The sequence below is a fragment of the Vipera ursinii genome, assembly GCF_947247035.1.
Source record: "Vipera ursinii genome assembly, chromosome: 16".
NCBI lineage: Eukaryota > Metazoa > Chordata > Lepidosauria > Squamata > Viperidae > Vipera > Vipera ursinii.
The window spans coordinates 5,052,090-5,065,810 of NC_139529.1; the positions used below are offsets into that span (position 1 = coordinate 5,052,090).

General features: G+C 46.9%; 2 protein-coding genes across 10 annotated transcripts in view; both read right to left on the reverse strand.

The window, feature by feature from the left end:
* GLE1 (GLE1 RNA export mediator) overlaps positions 1-4,546 on the reverse strand; it is a 56,441-nt gene extending 51,895 nt beyond the window's left edge. For all 3 annotated transcript variants that reach the window (XM_083375090.1, XM_083375091.1, XM_083375089.1), the window contains exons 1-3: positions 3,922-4,546; positions 2,052-2,276; positions 1,213-1,329 (exon numbers count right to left, since the gene is read on the reverse strand). In XM_083375090.1, the coding sequence (XP_083231216.1) occupies positions 1,213-1,329; positions 2,052-2,276; positions 3,922-4,020 (441 nt within the window). In that variant the 5' untranslated portion in view covers positions 4,021-4,546. The remainder of the gene's footprint in view (positions 1-1,212; positions 1,330-2,051; positions 2,277-3,921) is intronic.
* A 1,049-nt stretch (positions 4,547-5,595) lies between these two features.
* ODF2 (outer dense fiber of sperm tails 2) overlaps positions 5,596-13,721 on the reverse strand; it is a 25,088-nt gene continuing 16,962 nt past the window's right edge. For all 7 annotated transcript variants that reach the window (XM_083375082.1, XM_083375079.1, XM_083375080.1 and 4 more), the window contains 9 exons: positions 13,563-13,672; positions 12,796-12,931; positions 11,858-11,968; positions 10,509-10,613; positions 9,670-9,828; positions 8,319-8,419; positions 7,798-7,960; positions 7,347-7,472; positions 5,596-6,835 (listed from right to left, as the gene is read on the reverse strand). In XM_083375082.1, coding sequence (XP_083231208.1) covers positions 6,662-6,835; positions 7,347-7,472; positions 7,798-7,960; positions 8,319-8,419; positions 9,670-9,828; positions 10,509-10,613; positions 11,858-11,968; positions 12,796-12,931; positions 13,563-13,672 — 1,185 coding nt within the window. In that variant the 3' untranslated portion in view covers positions 5,596-6,661. The remainder of the gene's footprint in view (positions 6,836-7,346; positions 7,473-7,797; positions 7,961-8,318; positions 8,420-9,669; positions 9,829-10,508; positions 10,614-11,857; positions 11,969-12,795; positions 12,932-13,562; positions 13,673-13,721) is intronic.

The following is a 13,721-nucleotide window of genomic DNA, read 5'->3' on the forward strand; positions in this document are numbered from 1 at the left end:
GTTCTGTAGAGGAAGAAGGCAATAACCATAAAGATTCGAAGTTCCTTTTTTCCCATGAAAGGGATGACACAAAGTAAAATGATGGGGGCTGACCAAATGGGGCTGAGGGAAATGGGGTTGAACCGGGATCCCTTTATAGCAGGGGTGTCAAACTCAATTTCATTGAGGGCCGCATCAGCATTGCGCCTATGGGCATTGCGCCTATGGGCCGCATCAGCATTGTGCCTATGGGGGCCTGGGCAGGACTGGGACAGATCTGAGGGTCTCTGGCAGGAGGAGGGTCTCTGGGCCAGGGCCAAGGCAGTGGGGGCCGTTCCCTCACTGTTTCCAGGATGGCTTCGCGGGCCGCATGAAACCACTTATTGTGCCGCATCCGGCCCCCGGGCCTTGTGTTTGACATGTCTGCTTTATAGAGTTTCAATTTGTAAAGCAATACTAAGTCCTGTCTTGTATTCCCACAACCAAGCATGTCCTAGTAAAAATTCCTTTTGGACTAGAACTGACTCCAAGCGTTTTTGTTTTCCTAAGACATGGATTGGGGTGGGTCCCGACAGCAGAGGCGAAAAAAGTAGGCCAAAAAACACGAGGCAGACTCAGAAGAAGAGAGAGAGAGACAACATCAAAGACATACTACAACAGCATCAAATAACAATGAGGTGAGGCCGCCAGAAAGAGCCAGAGCTTTCTATATCCCTCGACACCCGAAATGGTAGAAGAGGCAATAAAGAAGGAGGGGAAGGAGGAGAAAGAGAAGATGAGAAGGAGGAGGAGGAGGAGAAGAAAGAAGAAAGAAAAAGAAGAGAAGGAGGAGGAGGAGGAAGAGGAAGAAAGTGAAGGCACAGGGAGGGAGGGAAAGAGGGGAGGAGAAAGGAGGAGGAGGAGGTGAAGGCAGAGGAGGGAGGAAAAGAGGGGAGGAGGAGGAGGAGGAGAAAGAAGTAGGAAGAAGATACCCAAATAAATCTGGGTATGCACCAATCTATAGAGGACCCTCTCAATTCGACTGACATCCCTCTGAGACCCCCTAACCAGTGCAATTTCGGAAGGAAATCTGCCTCGTTCTTTCACTCGAGTGAAACGTCTTAGGCCACTTACGGTAACAACATACGAACAGCTAATCCTAAATATCCCTGGTCATTTTCAAGACAACGCTGTGGAGTGAAATAAAGGTCTGCCCCTTCATCCAAATCCCACCAGCCGGGCCTCTGACCTCACCTTCCCTTTCAATTTCTGGACCTCCTTGTGCAAGTGAATCAGGCCTTCGACTCCTGTACTTTTGGACGGGGGGGTCGGGATGAGGGGCTCCTGGTTGCTCTCCGTGGTTCTCCATTTCTTCCGGGCCCGTGAGAAAGAGAATAAGAGCAGGTGAGAGGTCGAACTCACAACTAGGTGCTATGAAAACACAGGACTGTTGAAGACAGGTGAAGTCTAATGTCCTCTGACATTTCTGGCCACCTTCTGGGATAATAAATTAGCACGTCCGTATTGGTGGGACGTGTCGGCATCACTCAAAACTCAACCCAAAACTATAGGAATGAAGCGATAAAAAGTTTTAAAACAACGAACACCAACGTTTTAAGATTATACAGATATCCTCAACTTAACCTTAATTTAGTGACCGCTCAAAGTTACAACGGCACTGAAAAAATTGACTTGTGATGGTTTTTCACACTTACGACCATTGCAGCATCCCCTGTGGTCACGTGATCAAAAATTCAGACGCACGGCAACTGATTCGTATTTATGACCGGAAAAATTTTACCATTTATATCTATATCTATCTCTATATAAATTCAATAAATAAATAAATATCTATATCTAAGGTAAAGCTAAAGGTTCCCCCGCACATGCGTGCTAGTCATTTCCAACTCTGTTACGCGGCGCTCGGGATTCGACCCGCCAAACTGCCGACCTTCTGATCGACAAGCTCAGCGTCCTAACCCACTGAGCCACCGCGTCTATCTATATCTATCTAATCTATCGATATCTATCCGTATTTCTATATCTATCTCTATCTACATCTCTATATCTCTATATAGTATATAAAGCATTACCTGGACGTCAGCTGGGGCTTCTGTTAACGAGGGCAGGGGGCTGTCCTGATTGACAGGAGAGGCATCAATCTTTAATGAAAAACCATGGAAAAGGGAGCCCCCCTCAGGAGTGGATTTCGCCAAGAGAGAAGCATCTGCCTTTGGAGAATGGGAGATGATTTTTTCAAGCACCCAACCTGTGCAGCGGGACAACACCAGAGGTGCTTTATCCTCTTCCAAGATGCCCTGAAAAGGAACAAAATGAGATATAAGATAGCAATGCATGCCGTAAATCACACCTCAGTCCACACCGCCTTTTTTTACTGCCCGCCAGGAGGTGAAGCCATTCAAGACGGTAGAAAGGAGAGGAAGCGATGATCTTGATTGGAAAAGCTTTACATTTGGTTCCAAGGAGAAAACGGCCAAAACGATAAATGGAATAAGAGGCCGAAGAGGCTCAAAGTGGCACCTTCCTGATTTACATTCCCAGGAAGGCCGTTTGATTTGTTAATTATAAATAATTTAAATAAGTAAAACAAAATACATTTTTGCAAATCAGGCTTGCTAAAATGCTGCTTAGCATTTCAGTGCAAGGAATTTTTGCCATCTTGGTGGGCTGGATTCCTGGGTGGGTTTACCCAACCTATATGAAAAAGACCCACCTCTGCGAAACCTAGTTTAATTCTAATTTTAAAAAAAAGAAAAACCACAGGAAGACAGATAATCCTCGACTTACGACATTTAGCTGTTCCATTTAGTGACTGTTCAAAGTTACAACGGCACTGAAAAAAGGGACCCACTTTCACACTTGTGACCTTTGCCGCATCCCCAGTCCTGTGATCAAAATTCAGATGCTTGACAAATGATTTGTATTTATGACGGTCAGTGTCCCAGGGGGTCACGTGATCCCCTTTGGCGACCTTCTGACAAGCAAACTCAAAGGGGGGGGATTCACTTAACAACTGCAGTGATTCCCTTAACCCGTGGTAAGAAAGGTCGCAAAACAGGGCACCAACAAATGACTCGCTTAGCGACATAAGCGTTAGGCTCGGGTGTAAAGGAAAGGTAAAGGTTCCCCCGCACATGCATGCTAGTCGTTTCCGACTCTAGGGGCCGGTGCTCATCTCCGTTTCAAAGCCGAAGAGCCAGCGCTTGTCCGAGGACGTCTCCGTGGTCATGTGGCCGGCATGACTAGACGCCAAAGGCGCACGGAACGCTGTTCCCTTCCCACCGGAGTGGTCCCTATTTTTCTACTTGCATTTTTACGTGCTTTCAAATTGCTAGGTTGGCAGAAGCTGGGACGCGTAACAGGCGCTCACTCTCTTATGCGGCACTCGGGATTCAACCCGCCAAACTGCCGACCTTCTGATCGACAAGCTCAGCATCCTAACCCACCGCGTCCCTTCTATAAGTTGAGGACAACCATTTAATTTTTTTATATAGCTTATATTCATTTATATAAAAATACATTATAATACACATAATTTTATTACGTAAAAAGAATTTAAAAATAATTAATACACATTATGTATTAAATCTGTAGGCAAGCCTGCCTGACTCCCAGCAACTCTGGTGAAGAAAGAACTGGCACTAAATTGAGGGCGGGGGCTACAAGGAACCCCCCCTCCTTTTCGCAATGATAAGATGGACCACACTGCTGGACTACCCTGTCCATCATCCCCAGCTAGGAGACCAAGCAGCATCCCTCCCCGCGGCGAAGGGGGCTCGAAGCCGGCCATAGCGGCTCCCCCCACCCACAAGACGGTGGTGGGGATGAGGAATCACAGCTCCCATCACGCTCCCGCCCTGCAGGGTGCAGGCGGATGGGAGTTGTAGTCCCCCAGCCCGTGGACGGGGAAAAGAGAGAGCGAGGGGCCGGGCCGCGGCGCACCTCCTCGAGCGGGCTCCAGTCGCGGCAGTAGCGCAGCCGCCCTTTGCGGGTGTTCCGCAGGGCCTCCACGGTCTCCAGCCGAAACTGCTCGGACGGCATGGCGAGGAAGGGAAACGGCCGCTGCAGCCGCCGCCGCGCCACTTCCGGTTCCGGTGTAGAAGCCGCGAGGCTTTTTTTTTTTTTTAAAAAAGCGCCATAGAGCTGCGACTCTCACTTCCGCTGGGAGGAGTATAGACTCGCCAAAGGCTAGAGGGACCCTCGCATTGACGATTCCGAGTCTCTTCCATGGAGATTCTCAACCATCCAAGGTCTTGGTTGTGCCAAAAGTGTGTGTGGGGGGGTTTTCTTTCTTTCTCCAAAAGGCAACTGGACTTTCTTGTGTTTTTTTTTCTCCTTTGCTTCTCATCCAAGGTTCATTTTGGGTGGTGTTTCTCCCCCCCCCCTTGAAAACGTTTCACTTCTCATCCGAGAAGCTTCCTGCAATTCAGGGGTCTTCAAACTTGGCCCTTTTATGACTCGTGGACTTCAACTCCCAGAATTCCTCAGCCAGCATGCCTGGCTGAGGAATTCTGGGAGTTGAAGTCCACGAGTCATAAAAGGGCCAAGTTTGAAGACCCCTGCTGTAATTCCTTCCAGTCCCCACCAGTCTGTTAAGAACTGAAGCTTTTTTTCAAAGGGAAAAAAAACACAAACAAGATAGTCCAGTTTTCCATTTGGGAAGGAAAAAAAAATCAATTCCGGGTCTGGCGCTGAGAATTCCAGCCCTCTTGTCCAAAACTGTTTCCAATCTGATTTCTCTTTAGGGATGTTTTAAGCCCCCTTCCCAAGTGCCTGGGATCAACTGAAGCTGGGATCAAGTCTCGCTCTGCAGAGGAGTTAACTTGACCCTAAGATTCCATTTCATGGAGAAACATCCATCAAAGACAGGGGTCTTCAAACCTGGCCCTTTAATGACTTGTGGACTTCAACTCCCAGAATTCCTCAGCCAGCGTGCCTGGCTGAGGAATTCTGGGAGTTGAAGTCCACAAGTCATCAAAGGGCCAAGTTTGGAGACCCCTGGTATATACTTTGTTTTGTTGTTCCAAATTTTACTGTTACAGTAAAATTGTTGAGCAGTAAAGCACATGGTGACTGTACTCTTTTGTTTGCTCTGTGGTGCTATAAACAGAATTGATCTAAGAGTTGACACTGACTCCCATCATCCTTGAGCAGGATTTGTTTTGAAGTGAATCAGGAGGAAATGGATACCGAAGGGTGACTTTTGAGCCCTGGAAATGAGATCATAAACTGGACCCAAATGTGTTGGGATTTGTGAACTGGATTAAGTGTGGCCAGGAAGAGGATCCATTTATCAAGGAGACAAATGGATCTTCTTCCTAGCCACACAATTCACAATATTCAGAAAAGTGCACCTCAAAAGGTGTATTTCTAATGGAAAATTCAGAAGCTCAGCCCAGACACCCTATGCCAGGGGTAGGCAACCTCGGCTCTTTTATGACTCGTGGACTTCAACTCCCAGAATTCCTGAGCCAGCTATGCTGGCTCAGGAATTCTGGGAGTTGAAGTCCACGAGTCATAAAAGAGCCGAGGTTGCCGACCCCTGCCCTATGCTAAGGTTGGCTTTTGTGCAAAGGGGTTGGGGTTTTTTGTAAAAACTAAACTAAACTAAAATAAAATAATAAAAGCACACCCACAAATAAAAATTAAAAACTTAAGATAGTTCAAGAGAAAAAAAAACTTTGCCATAGTATCTTTTCACATTTTAAAAAAGTCACACGTTTAATTCAAATCTTTTAAAACTTTTCAATATTTTGGTCTCACACATAAATACTAAAAATCAAAAATGTTGACCCCGTTAGTTGATTCCTTGCACACACACCCCACACGCACAACAAAGAACAAAAATTGATCAAAACATAAAACATGGTGGAAACACCATGTTTTAGATTCTGCAAAGCAAGTGGGTTTCTCTAATGTAATCAAGGAAAGTAAAACCTGCTCCAGAATTGGAATTTCCTGGTTAATAGAGTAAAAGTTAAGGTATTATCCTGAACATTTGCAATTTCACTCGCCCACTCAGTTGGAGAAAATCTGATCAGGGTGATATTTAACAAAGAGAATAATCATTCCTTTACATGAAAGAAAATGTCCTAAATGCAGAACCTAGTCATTTTTACAAAATAAATCAGGAAGTTAAGAATTGTGCCATAAAAACAGGGTATCTTACACATATATATTCTCTCGTAACTGTGGTTCCACATGTGTAATATCACTCATAGGAAATAAAATTGGGCAAAAAAATATATATATTATCACACAACACACAGCCCTACACACAGATCTGGTTCCAGGAAGAAAATCGCACACAATTGCTTAACAAGTTGACAAATAAAACAAATCCCATTGGTTTCGCACATGATCTTTGAAACCGGAGGGATCGTTGAATAAAGCAATTCTCAAACATTAATACAAAACTTTAGAAAAGATAAAAAAATGTTGATTAAAAACTATCCAGGGTTACTGCAAATGATGTAAGCTGGGTTAAGGCACTAGAAGTCTTGGCAATGCTTGGAGGGGGGGGGGGAAACAGGCTTGCCCCCTCCCCTGCAAGGTGACTCCCTTTCCAACAGTAGGAGGCGGATTCTGAGAGACACAGTTCCAGATTCAGATTATGGCTTGGTAGCTGGTTAGGTGCTTCCTCCCTCCATCTGAGCCCGGGGCGGAGAGCACCAAGGAATGGCTACAGAGGAGACCGGGGACGAATGGCAGAACTGGACAAGATGCTGTCTCCGAAGACGTTGGTGTACGAAGACTTGAGGAACTGCACGTAGTTCTGCATGCTGCGGTTGGTGCTTTCCGACTGTTCTAGCCGATCTTTCAGGTCCTGAAGGCGGCTTTGAAACCGGCACTCAGCCTGTGTGAGAAGAGAAACGGTTGAGCCTCGATATGTCCCTTTTCCTTCACCAAGGCGGCAAAACGCCCGTTCGAAAAATGGGAGTGGCCAAAGGGATTCCTGTACCTTTTGCTTTTTTTTCCAGACAAAAGGATTCACCTTGGGATGGATGGATTAGGACAGGGGTCTTCAAACTTGGCCCTTTGATGACTTGTGGACTTCAACTCCCAGAATTCCTCAGCCAGCATGCCTGGCTGAGGAATTCTGGGAGTTGAAGTCCACAAGTCATCAAAGGGCCAGTAGTTGCCTGTTACAGTAAAATGGTTGAGCAGTAAAGCACATGGTGACTGTGCTCTTTTCTTTGCTCTGTGGTGCGATATATAAACAGAATTTCTAACAGAAGCAAACCCATTGGTCAAAAAAATTAGAACTTGTACATGCCCAGCAGAGGCCACCACTGAATCTGTTCCCCGTGTAGAAACAGCCAGGCTAGGCTTTTTAACATGGAGGATGTATATTGTAGGCAACTTACATCATCTTTACTGCGTCGTAGCTGATTCAGCTCTGTCTTTGTCTTGCTCAGCTGGGTTTCCAAGTCCAGCATCTTTGACTGGGCGGTCCTCTCTCTTGCTGCCGCACGATCCCTTGTTTGCTCCAACTAAAGGCAGGAGAAGAGTAATCAGGTTCAGCAAGGACAAGTCTATCTCCACTACTTTCTATCCCAGAAAAAAGGGCAGCACGGTCCCTTTCCGTCTTCAAATGAGGATCCTTGCTTAATTATGATCGATCTTAAGAGTTGCTGGCTTTCTCTCAAAGGCCAACCTTACCATCAAAGGGTGTTGGAAGAATCAAGAGTTTTCTGGAAGGAAGATGTGATGGAGTTATCACCACAATCTTCTCCTGGTTACAACTTCTGCGATCAGCTCCTCAGTGACTTGGAAGAAGATCCAGCTATCCCACCCAACACCCAAGGAGGGACCAACCTGCTTCTTGGCGTCATCAATGGCCATCTCCAGCTGGCGTGCCAAGGACCCACACTCCCTGGTCTTCTCCTCTAACCGCAGCTGGGCCTGGTGGATGGACTCTTCCCTTTTGGCAATGATCTGGAGAAATTCTATGTTCTGCCCACTTGTCGCTTCAAGTTTCCTAAAGTGCAACCACAGGTGATTTATGGGTAGCTGTGGCTCCAACATATTATAAGTAGACTGTCAATACTTTTTCTTTTCTGACCAGAGCAATCCAAAGTTGGCAAGCTTGAAGATTTGTGGACTTCAACTCGACAACCAGCATGCTGGCTGGGGAATTCTGGGAGTTGAAGTCCACAAGTGTTAAAAAGTTGCCAAGTCGGGAGATTCCCGGATTAAACCAAAGAGATGGTCTTGATGGATTACGAGGTTTTTTTTTGAAGCAGGTTTCTCAAGAACGTAGAATTTTCTAAGGAATGCCAGTTAAACCAACGTGATGTCTTCCTCCACCCTTGAGTTATCACCCCACTCTTCCTAACCTCTCCACCTCCTCCAACTTGAGAGACAGCTGCTTATTCTCCTCCTGGGCTGACTGATACTTTTCTCTCGTCAATTCCATCTTGTCCCCCTGAAGCTCAATCTAAAAAGAAAGGATTTAAAAGAAAAAGTGGGGGGGGGGGGAAGAAAAAGAAAAAAGACAACACAGAGAATTTAGGATACGGATGCTGCTCTTTTGCTATACCGAAGCCAGCTTGCTTTGGAAACAGAAAGTGGTCAAGGCAATGAAACCGAGTGCAAAGACGTAGGAAGATAGCAGCTTTTGCAGAAATGTAGCTAATGAGAGCTGAGTGCCAACAGCTTTTGATCAAAAATAATCTTTATCCCACCATTAAACAACCGCAGATAGCATCGCCAGCTTCTTTGAACAGTGGTGGCTATCTGAAGGATTACAATAATATATAAAGGTAAAGGTTCCCCCGCACATGCGTGCTAGTCGTTTCTGACTCTAGGGGGCGGTGCTCATCTCCGTTTCAAAGCCGAAGAGCCAGCGCTTGTCTGAGGACGTCTCCGTGGTCATGTGGCCGGCATGACTAGACGCCAAAGGCGCATGGAGCGCTGTTACCTTCCCACCACAGTGGTCCCTATTTTTCTACTTGCATTTTTACGTGCTTTCGAACTGCTAGGTTGGCAGAAGCTGGGACGAGTAACAGGCGCTCACTTGGTTACACGGCACTCAGGATTCGACCCGCCAAACTGCCGACCTTCTGATCGACAAGCTCAGCATATATAAACTCCTTTTTACGACCCCATAGTTCCTTAATTTGGGTTAAAGTTGGGGCGACTGGATGGAACTGAGCATTTACTGGCTGGATGCCCTTCCTGATGCCTATGTGGAGTTCAGAGCAGATATTTTTTCTTTGCGCCCTGGGAGAGAGAAATATCTGCTGCTACCTAGGACTGAACTCTCAACCTTCCGAGTGGGAGGCGGGCGTCTTCACCATGCACATAAAAACCCCTCCACCCTTTCGGTGGCCTTTTCAGACACTAGTTTGAAGGCTTCTCCTCGCCACGGCCCCAGGGAATCTGTCAGCTACCTGCAAGCAAAGTGAAGCACACAGATTTGAGGCATTCTGACAATCAGCCCAGGAAGACAAACAAGAGACAGAGAGAGGGATAATAGCCCAAAGAGCCAGTTCTACACAAGCTTAAAAGGAGACAGCACACAAAATGAAACACAGGCATGCCATTGGGTCTGTTTATTCTGCCGTGCAGCTGTTTTAATCATTTCAAAAAGAGACAAGAGACAAAGATTGCACCTTCCTGATGCTTAGAAGCTCATTTTGGTCCCCGGCTGGAGGTTCGCGTGGGCGCCTTCTGCCAATCCCTTACCCGCTGACGGAGGTCTGTAATCATGGCAGACAGATCCATATTTTTCTTCTCATAACTCTTAAGCTGCTCCTGACACTCAGCCAGCTTGGTCTCTGTCATCTTTAAGATCTCAGGAAGTTTCTCCAGCTCAGCAACTTGGCTCTGGAACTGCTTGCGAGCCTGTGGGCACAAGGAAGATGGGGACGGTGAAGACAGGTCCCTTCAGATGATCAACCTCTCAGCCCTCTGCATGTTGGGGGACCCTACTTCTAACCCCAATGGGTATTACACCTCACTGTCTTCTGAAGGGCCATCTCTGATCTAGCACGTTAACTAGGGGTCCACGACCTTCTGGGCACCAGGGACTGGTTCCGTGGAGAAAGGTTTTTCCACGGACCGGAGATTGTGTAGTTTTGTGTGCTGCCCGCATCCCACGGATGGGGCTTTACTTGTTTGTGTGGACCGGTTGCTGGCATGCCGTAGCCCGGTACCGGTCCATGGACCGGAGAACTACACAACATTGCTAACTGTCCATAGCTACGTCCAGCCTAGAAGGATGGGAAGAAGGCTAAAATGAATTTGAGAGGCCAGCCATTCAGAGACGGAATGGACCGTTTTCTGCACGAGTTGAGTATCGCAATGCAAATTGTTATTTGTCTTCTTTTTTTTCTCCAAGTAGCAATTAGAAGTGAACTGCCGGCAGCTCTAATTCAGGCAAAAACAAAAAAACAACAACAAAATCCCTTCAAAAGAGCAAACCGCAACGCAACAAAAACGCCGCCTCTTCCCGTTCTGTTCTTTACAATAAGGAGGAACTGAACAGGCCCGGACAGCTTCAAGACAAGAAACAAGACACTTGCATTTTCAATCTCCTTCGCCATTTCTTCTTTCAGGGCTTTGTTCTCTTTGTCACAGAGCTCCAATTTCACTGTCACTTCATCGGCTTCCATTCGGGTTTTCACCACCTGGATAAAAGAAGCAAAAAGTTAAAAACAAAAGTCAGCGTGAAAGATAATGCATGATAAACCCGGTCAAGGCTAACACTTGCTTGTCTCGGCATCAATTGGGGTTGAGAGAGTTCAACCTGGAGCCCTCTAGGTGTAAAAGTAAAGGTAAAGGTTCCCCCGCACATGCGTGCTAGTCGTTTCCGACTCTAGGGGCCGGTGCTCATCTCCGTTTCAAAGCCGAAGAGCCAGCGTTTGTCCGAGGACGTCTCCGTGGTCATGTGGCCGGCATAGCTAGACGCCAAAGGGGCACGGAACGCTGTTCCCTTCCCACCGGAGTGGTCCCTATTTTTCTACTTGCATTTTTTATGTGCTTTCGAACTGCTAGGTTGGCAGAGGCTGGGACGAGTAACAGGCGCTCATTCTGTTACGCGGCACTCGGGATTCGACCCGCCAAATTGCCGACCTTCTGACCGACAAGCTCAGCGTCCTAACCCACTGAGCCACCGCGTCCCTTTGCTTATCTCAGCATCAATTGGGGTTGAGAGAGTTCAACCTGGAGCCCTGTAGGTGTATCCAACTATAAATCCCATTAATTCACATCACGGTAGTGTAGGGACAGACAGGATGATGGGCATGGCGGTCCAGCATTCCCAGAACTACAATAATGGCGTAGTCTTTTCTTAACCACGGAAACACACAGACCCTTAAATACCTTTTGTGGCCATAGACCACCACGATTTAAATCATAACATTTCTTCAAGCCTTTGGGGCCTCCGCAGGGATTCGTGGACCACAGGCTGAGAACCACGGGCTTAGGATAGGCCATTCCATCCACCCTCTACATCCAAACCGTGGAAATCCTTGGAGATGCCAGAATGAAACTAGGACCTCCCAGTCTTTCTCTACATTTTGACCTACGGGGGTTCCTACACTTCAGCCTCTCCTGCCACTGGAAACTCTTTCTCTCATTTGAGGCTTGGCATGGCAGAAAGCAGAGTGGAATGAAAACATCTTTAAAAAAACAACAACCCCAAAGAACATCTATTTCTTGAAGCAGAAAATAACGGGCCAGTTTCGTTTTAATCATCCAAGCAGGTTGTAAGTGGATGTGGACTCTCAACAAAGGTCCAGAATGAAATAGCATGGTGCAGAAAGCAAGAAAACCTGACTAATAAACAGAGGTGTCCCAGGCCCAGGTTGACGATACCGGAGAACATCTGGAGGAGGAAACAGGCTGTTGGAAAAGGTGTGAAGTCCTCTACCTGATTCTTGTAGGTTTCAATCAGGCCTTCGTAGTTCTTGAGGGAAGCTTTCAACTTCGACACTTCTTGCTGAGCCTGGTTCAGCCTCTCCTCCACTGGAATCATGCTGGTCTGCAGGAGCCACAAAACCACTGGGTTTATTCGGGATAGAGGATTATCTAACTGGCTTCACACAGGAATAGGGGATTCTCTTGCTATCAAGGGGCCCGCCAGTTTCAGCCGGCTAAGCAAGCCAGGATCTGCTTTAACTCAACTTCGGGGTCAATCCTAAGAAGCAGACACAGTACATTTAATAGCAATAGGCCTTAAGATTTATATCCGCCTTCACAACGCTTTACCGGCCCTCTCTAAGTGGTTTACAGAGTCAACATCTTGCCCCCAACCATCTTGGTCCTCATTTTACCAATCTTGGAAGAATGGAAGACTAAGTCAACCTTGAACCAGTCAGGATCGAACTGCTGGCAGTGGGCAGAATTAACCTGCAATACTGGATTCTAACTACTGCAGCACTACGGCTCTTAGATATGGATGGATGGATGGATGGATGGATGGATACCAACCTCAGAAGGATGGAAGGCTTGAACTGGTCAGGATCAAACTGCTGGCAGTGGGCAGAATTAACCTGCAATACTGCATTCTAACCACTGCACTACCATGGCAATGTCTGGCTTGTTTTTAACATTACTTCTGTCAGCTCCCCATAGAAACAATTCCGAGTTGCAAAACAGTCTTAGGGTTAGAAATAAATGAGGAGGTTCTCTCATTTGAGTAAACTGTGAGTAGTCCTTGACTGGCCGCAGTGAAATTAAATAGATTAGGAACAGATCGTTATGGAGACAACTTGTATCTGGTCAGTAAGAGCCGATGCCTTTGTGATGACCCGCGATCAAGCAGTCAACGTCCAGTTCTGCTCTTGCATTAAATTCTTCTCTACTCACCTTCAGCCTCTCGTTCTCCAGTTTGACAGCGGTGCTCTCGGTGACCTGCTTGTGCAGTTTATCCACCAAGGCATCTCGGTCTTCGCGCATTTTGTCTTCCAGGGTGTTCTGCTGTTCCACCAGTTCAGAAATCCGGCTGCCGTACAAGCAAGGAGAATCACCCGTTACCCACAGGGGAAGCAAGCAACCTCAACCCCAACGCGGAATTTCACAACGTGTGGAACGCTGCAAGCTTCCACCGTTCGGACCGACAATGCGATCGAACCCGTCTTTCGTTCTGCTACCTCTTACTATTTGTAAGATTTATGAGCTGCTTTTCTGGCTACAAAAACAAAAAACAAAACACCAATAACTGCAAGAGTGGATTATCGTTCAGATTCAAGAATCCAATCCCAGCGTTCTCGACTCGTCCCTCATCAAAACAACAAAGACGTGAGCTGCAGACAAAACGCTAACTGAAAGCACGACGTTTTAGCTGTTACGTCCGTAGCTGCTTTAGTACCAGATTCAACTTGAGCTGAATTGTAACGAAATGTAGCTTTGAGTTGAGATCCAAAGATGTCCTTCTCTAGGGAGGCCGTTTCGAGTGGTTGAGGCTACCGTTGAAAAGACCCCGTCCTTCCCAACCACAAACCCTCGCAGCCAGAGAGAGACCAATTTCATTTGCTGAAATTAACACACTGTGGTGATCAGGCTGAGATGTGACCTCTGGGTTTGCAAGGTACTACAAGAGCCTGCTCCTCTGCCACATCCCTTGCAGCTCTCACCTGTTCAGCATCACAATCTCCACCTCCAGGTCACTTTTGTCTTTCACAACTTGGTTGTAACGGTTCCGCCAGGATTCTAGGGTGGACAGCGCTTCGGCCACGTAGGCGTCCTACCAAGTAAGTCGAGACACAGGGAAAGACATGGCTGAGTTTGACAGC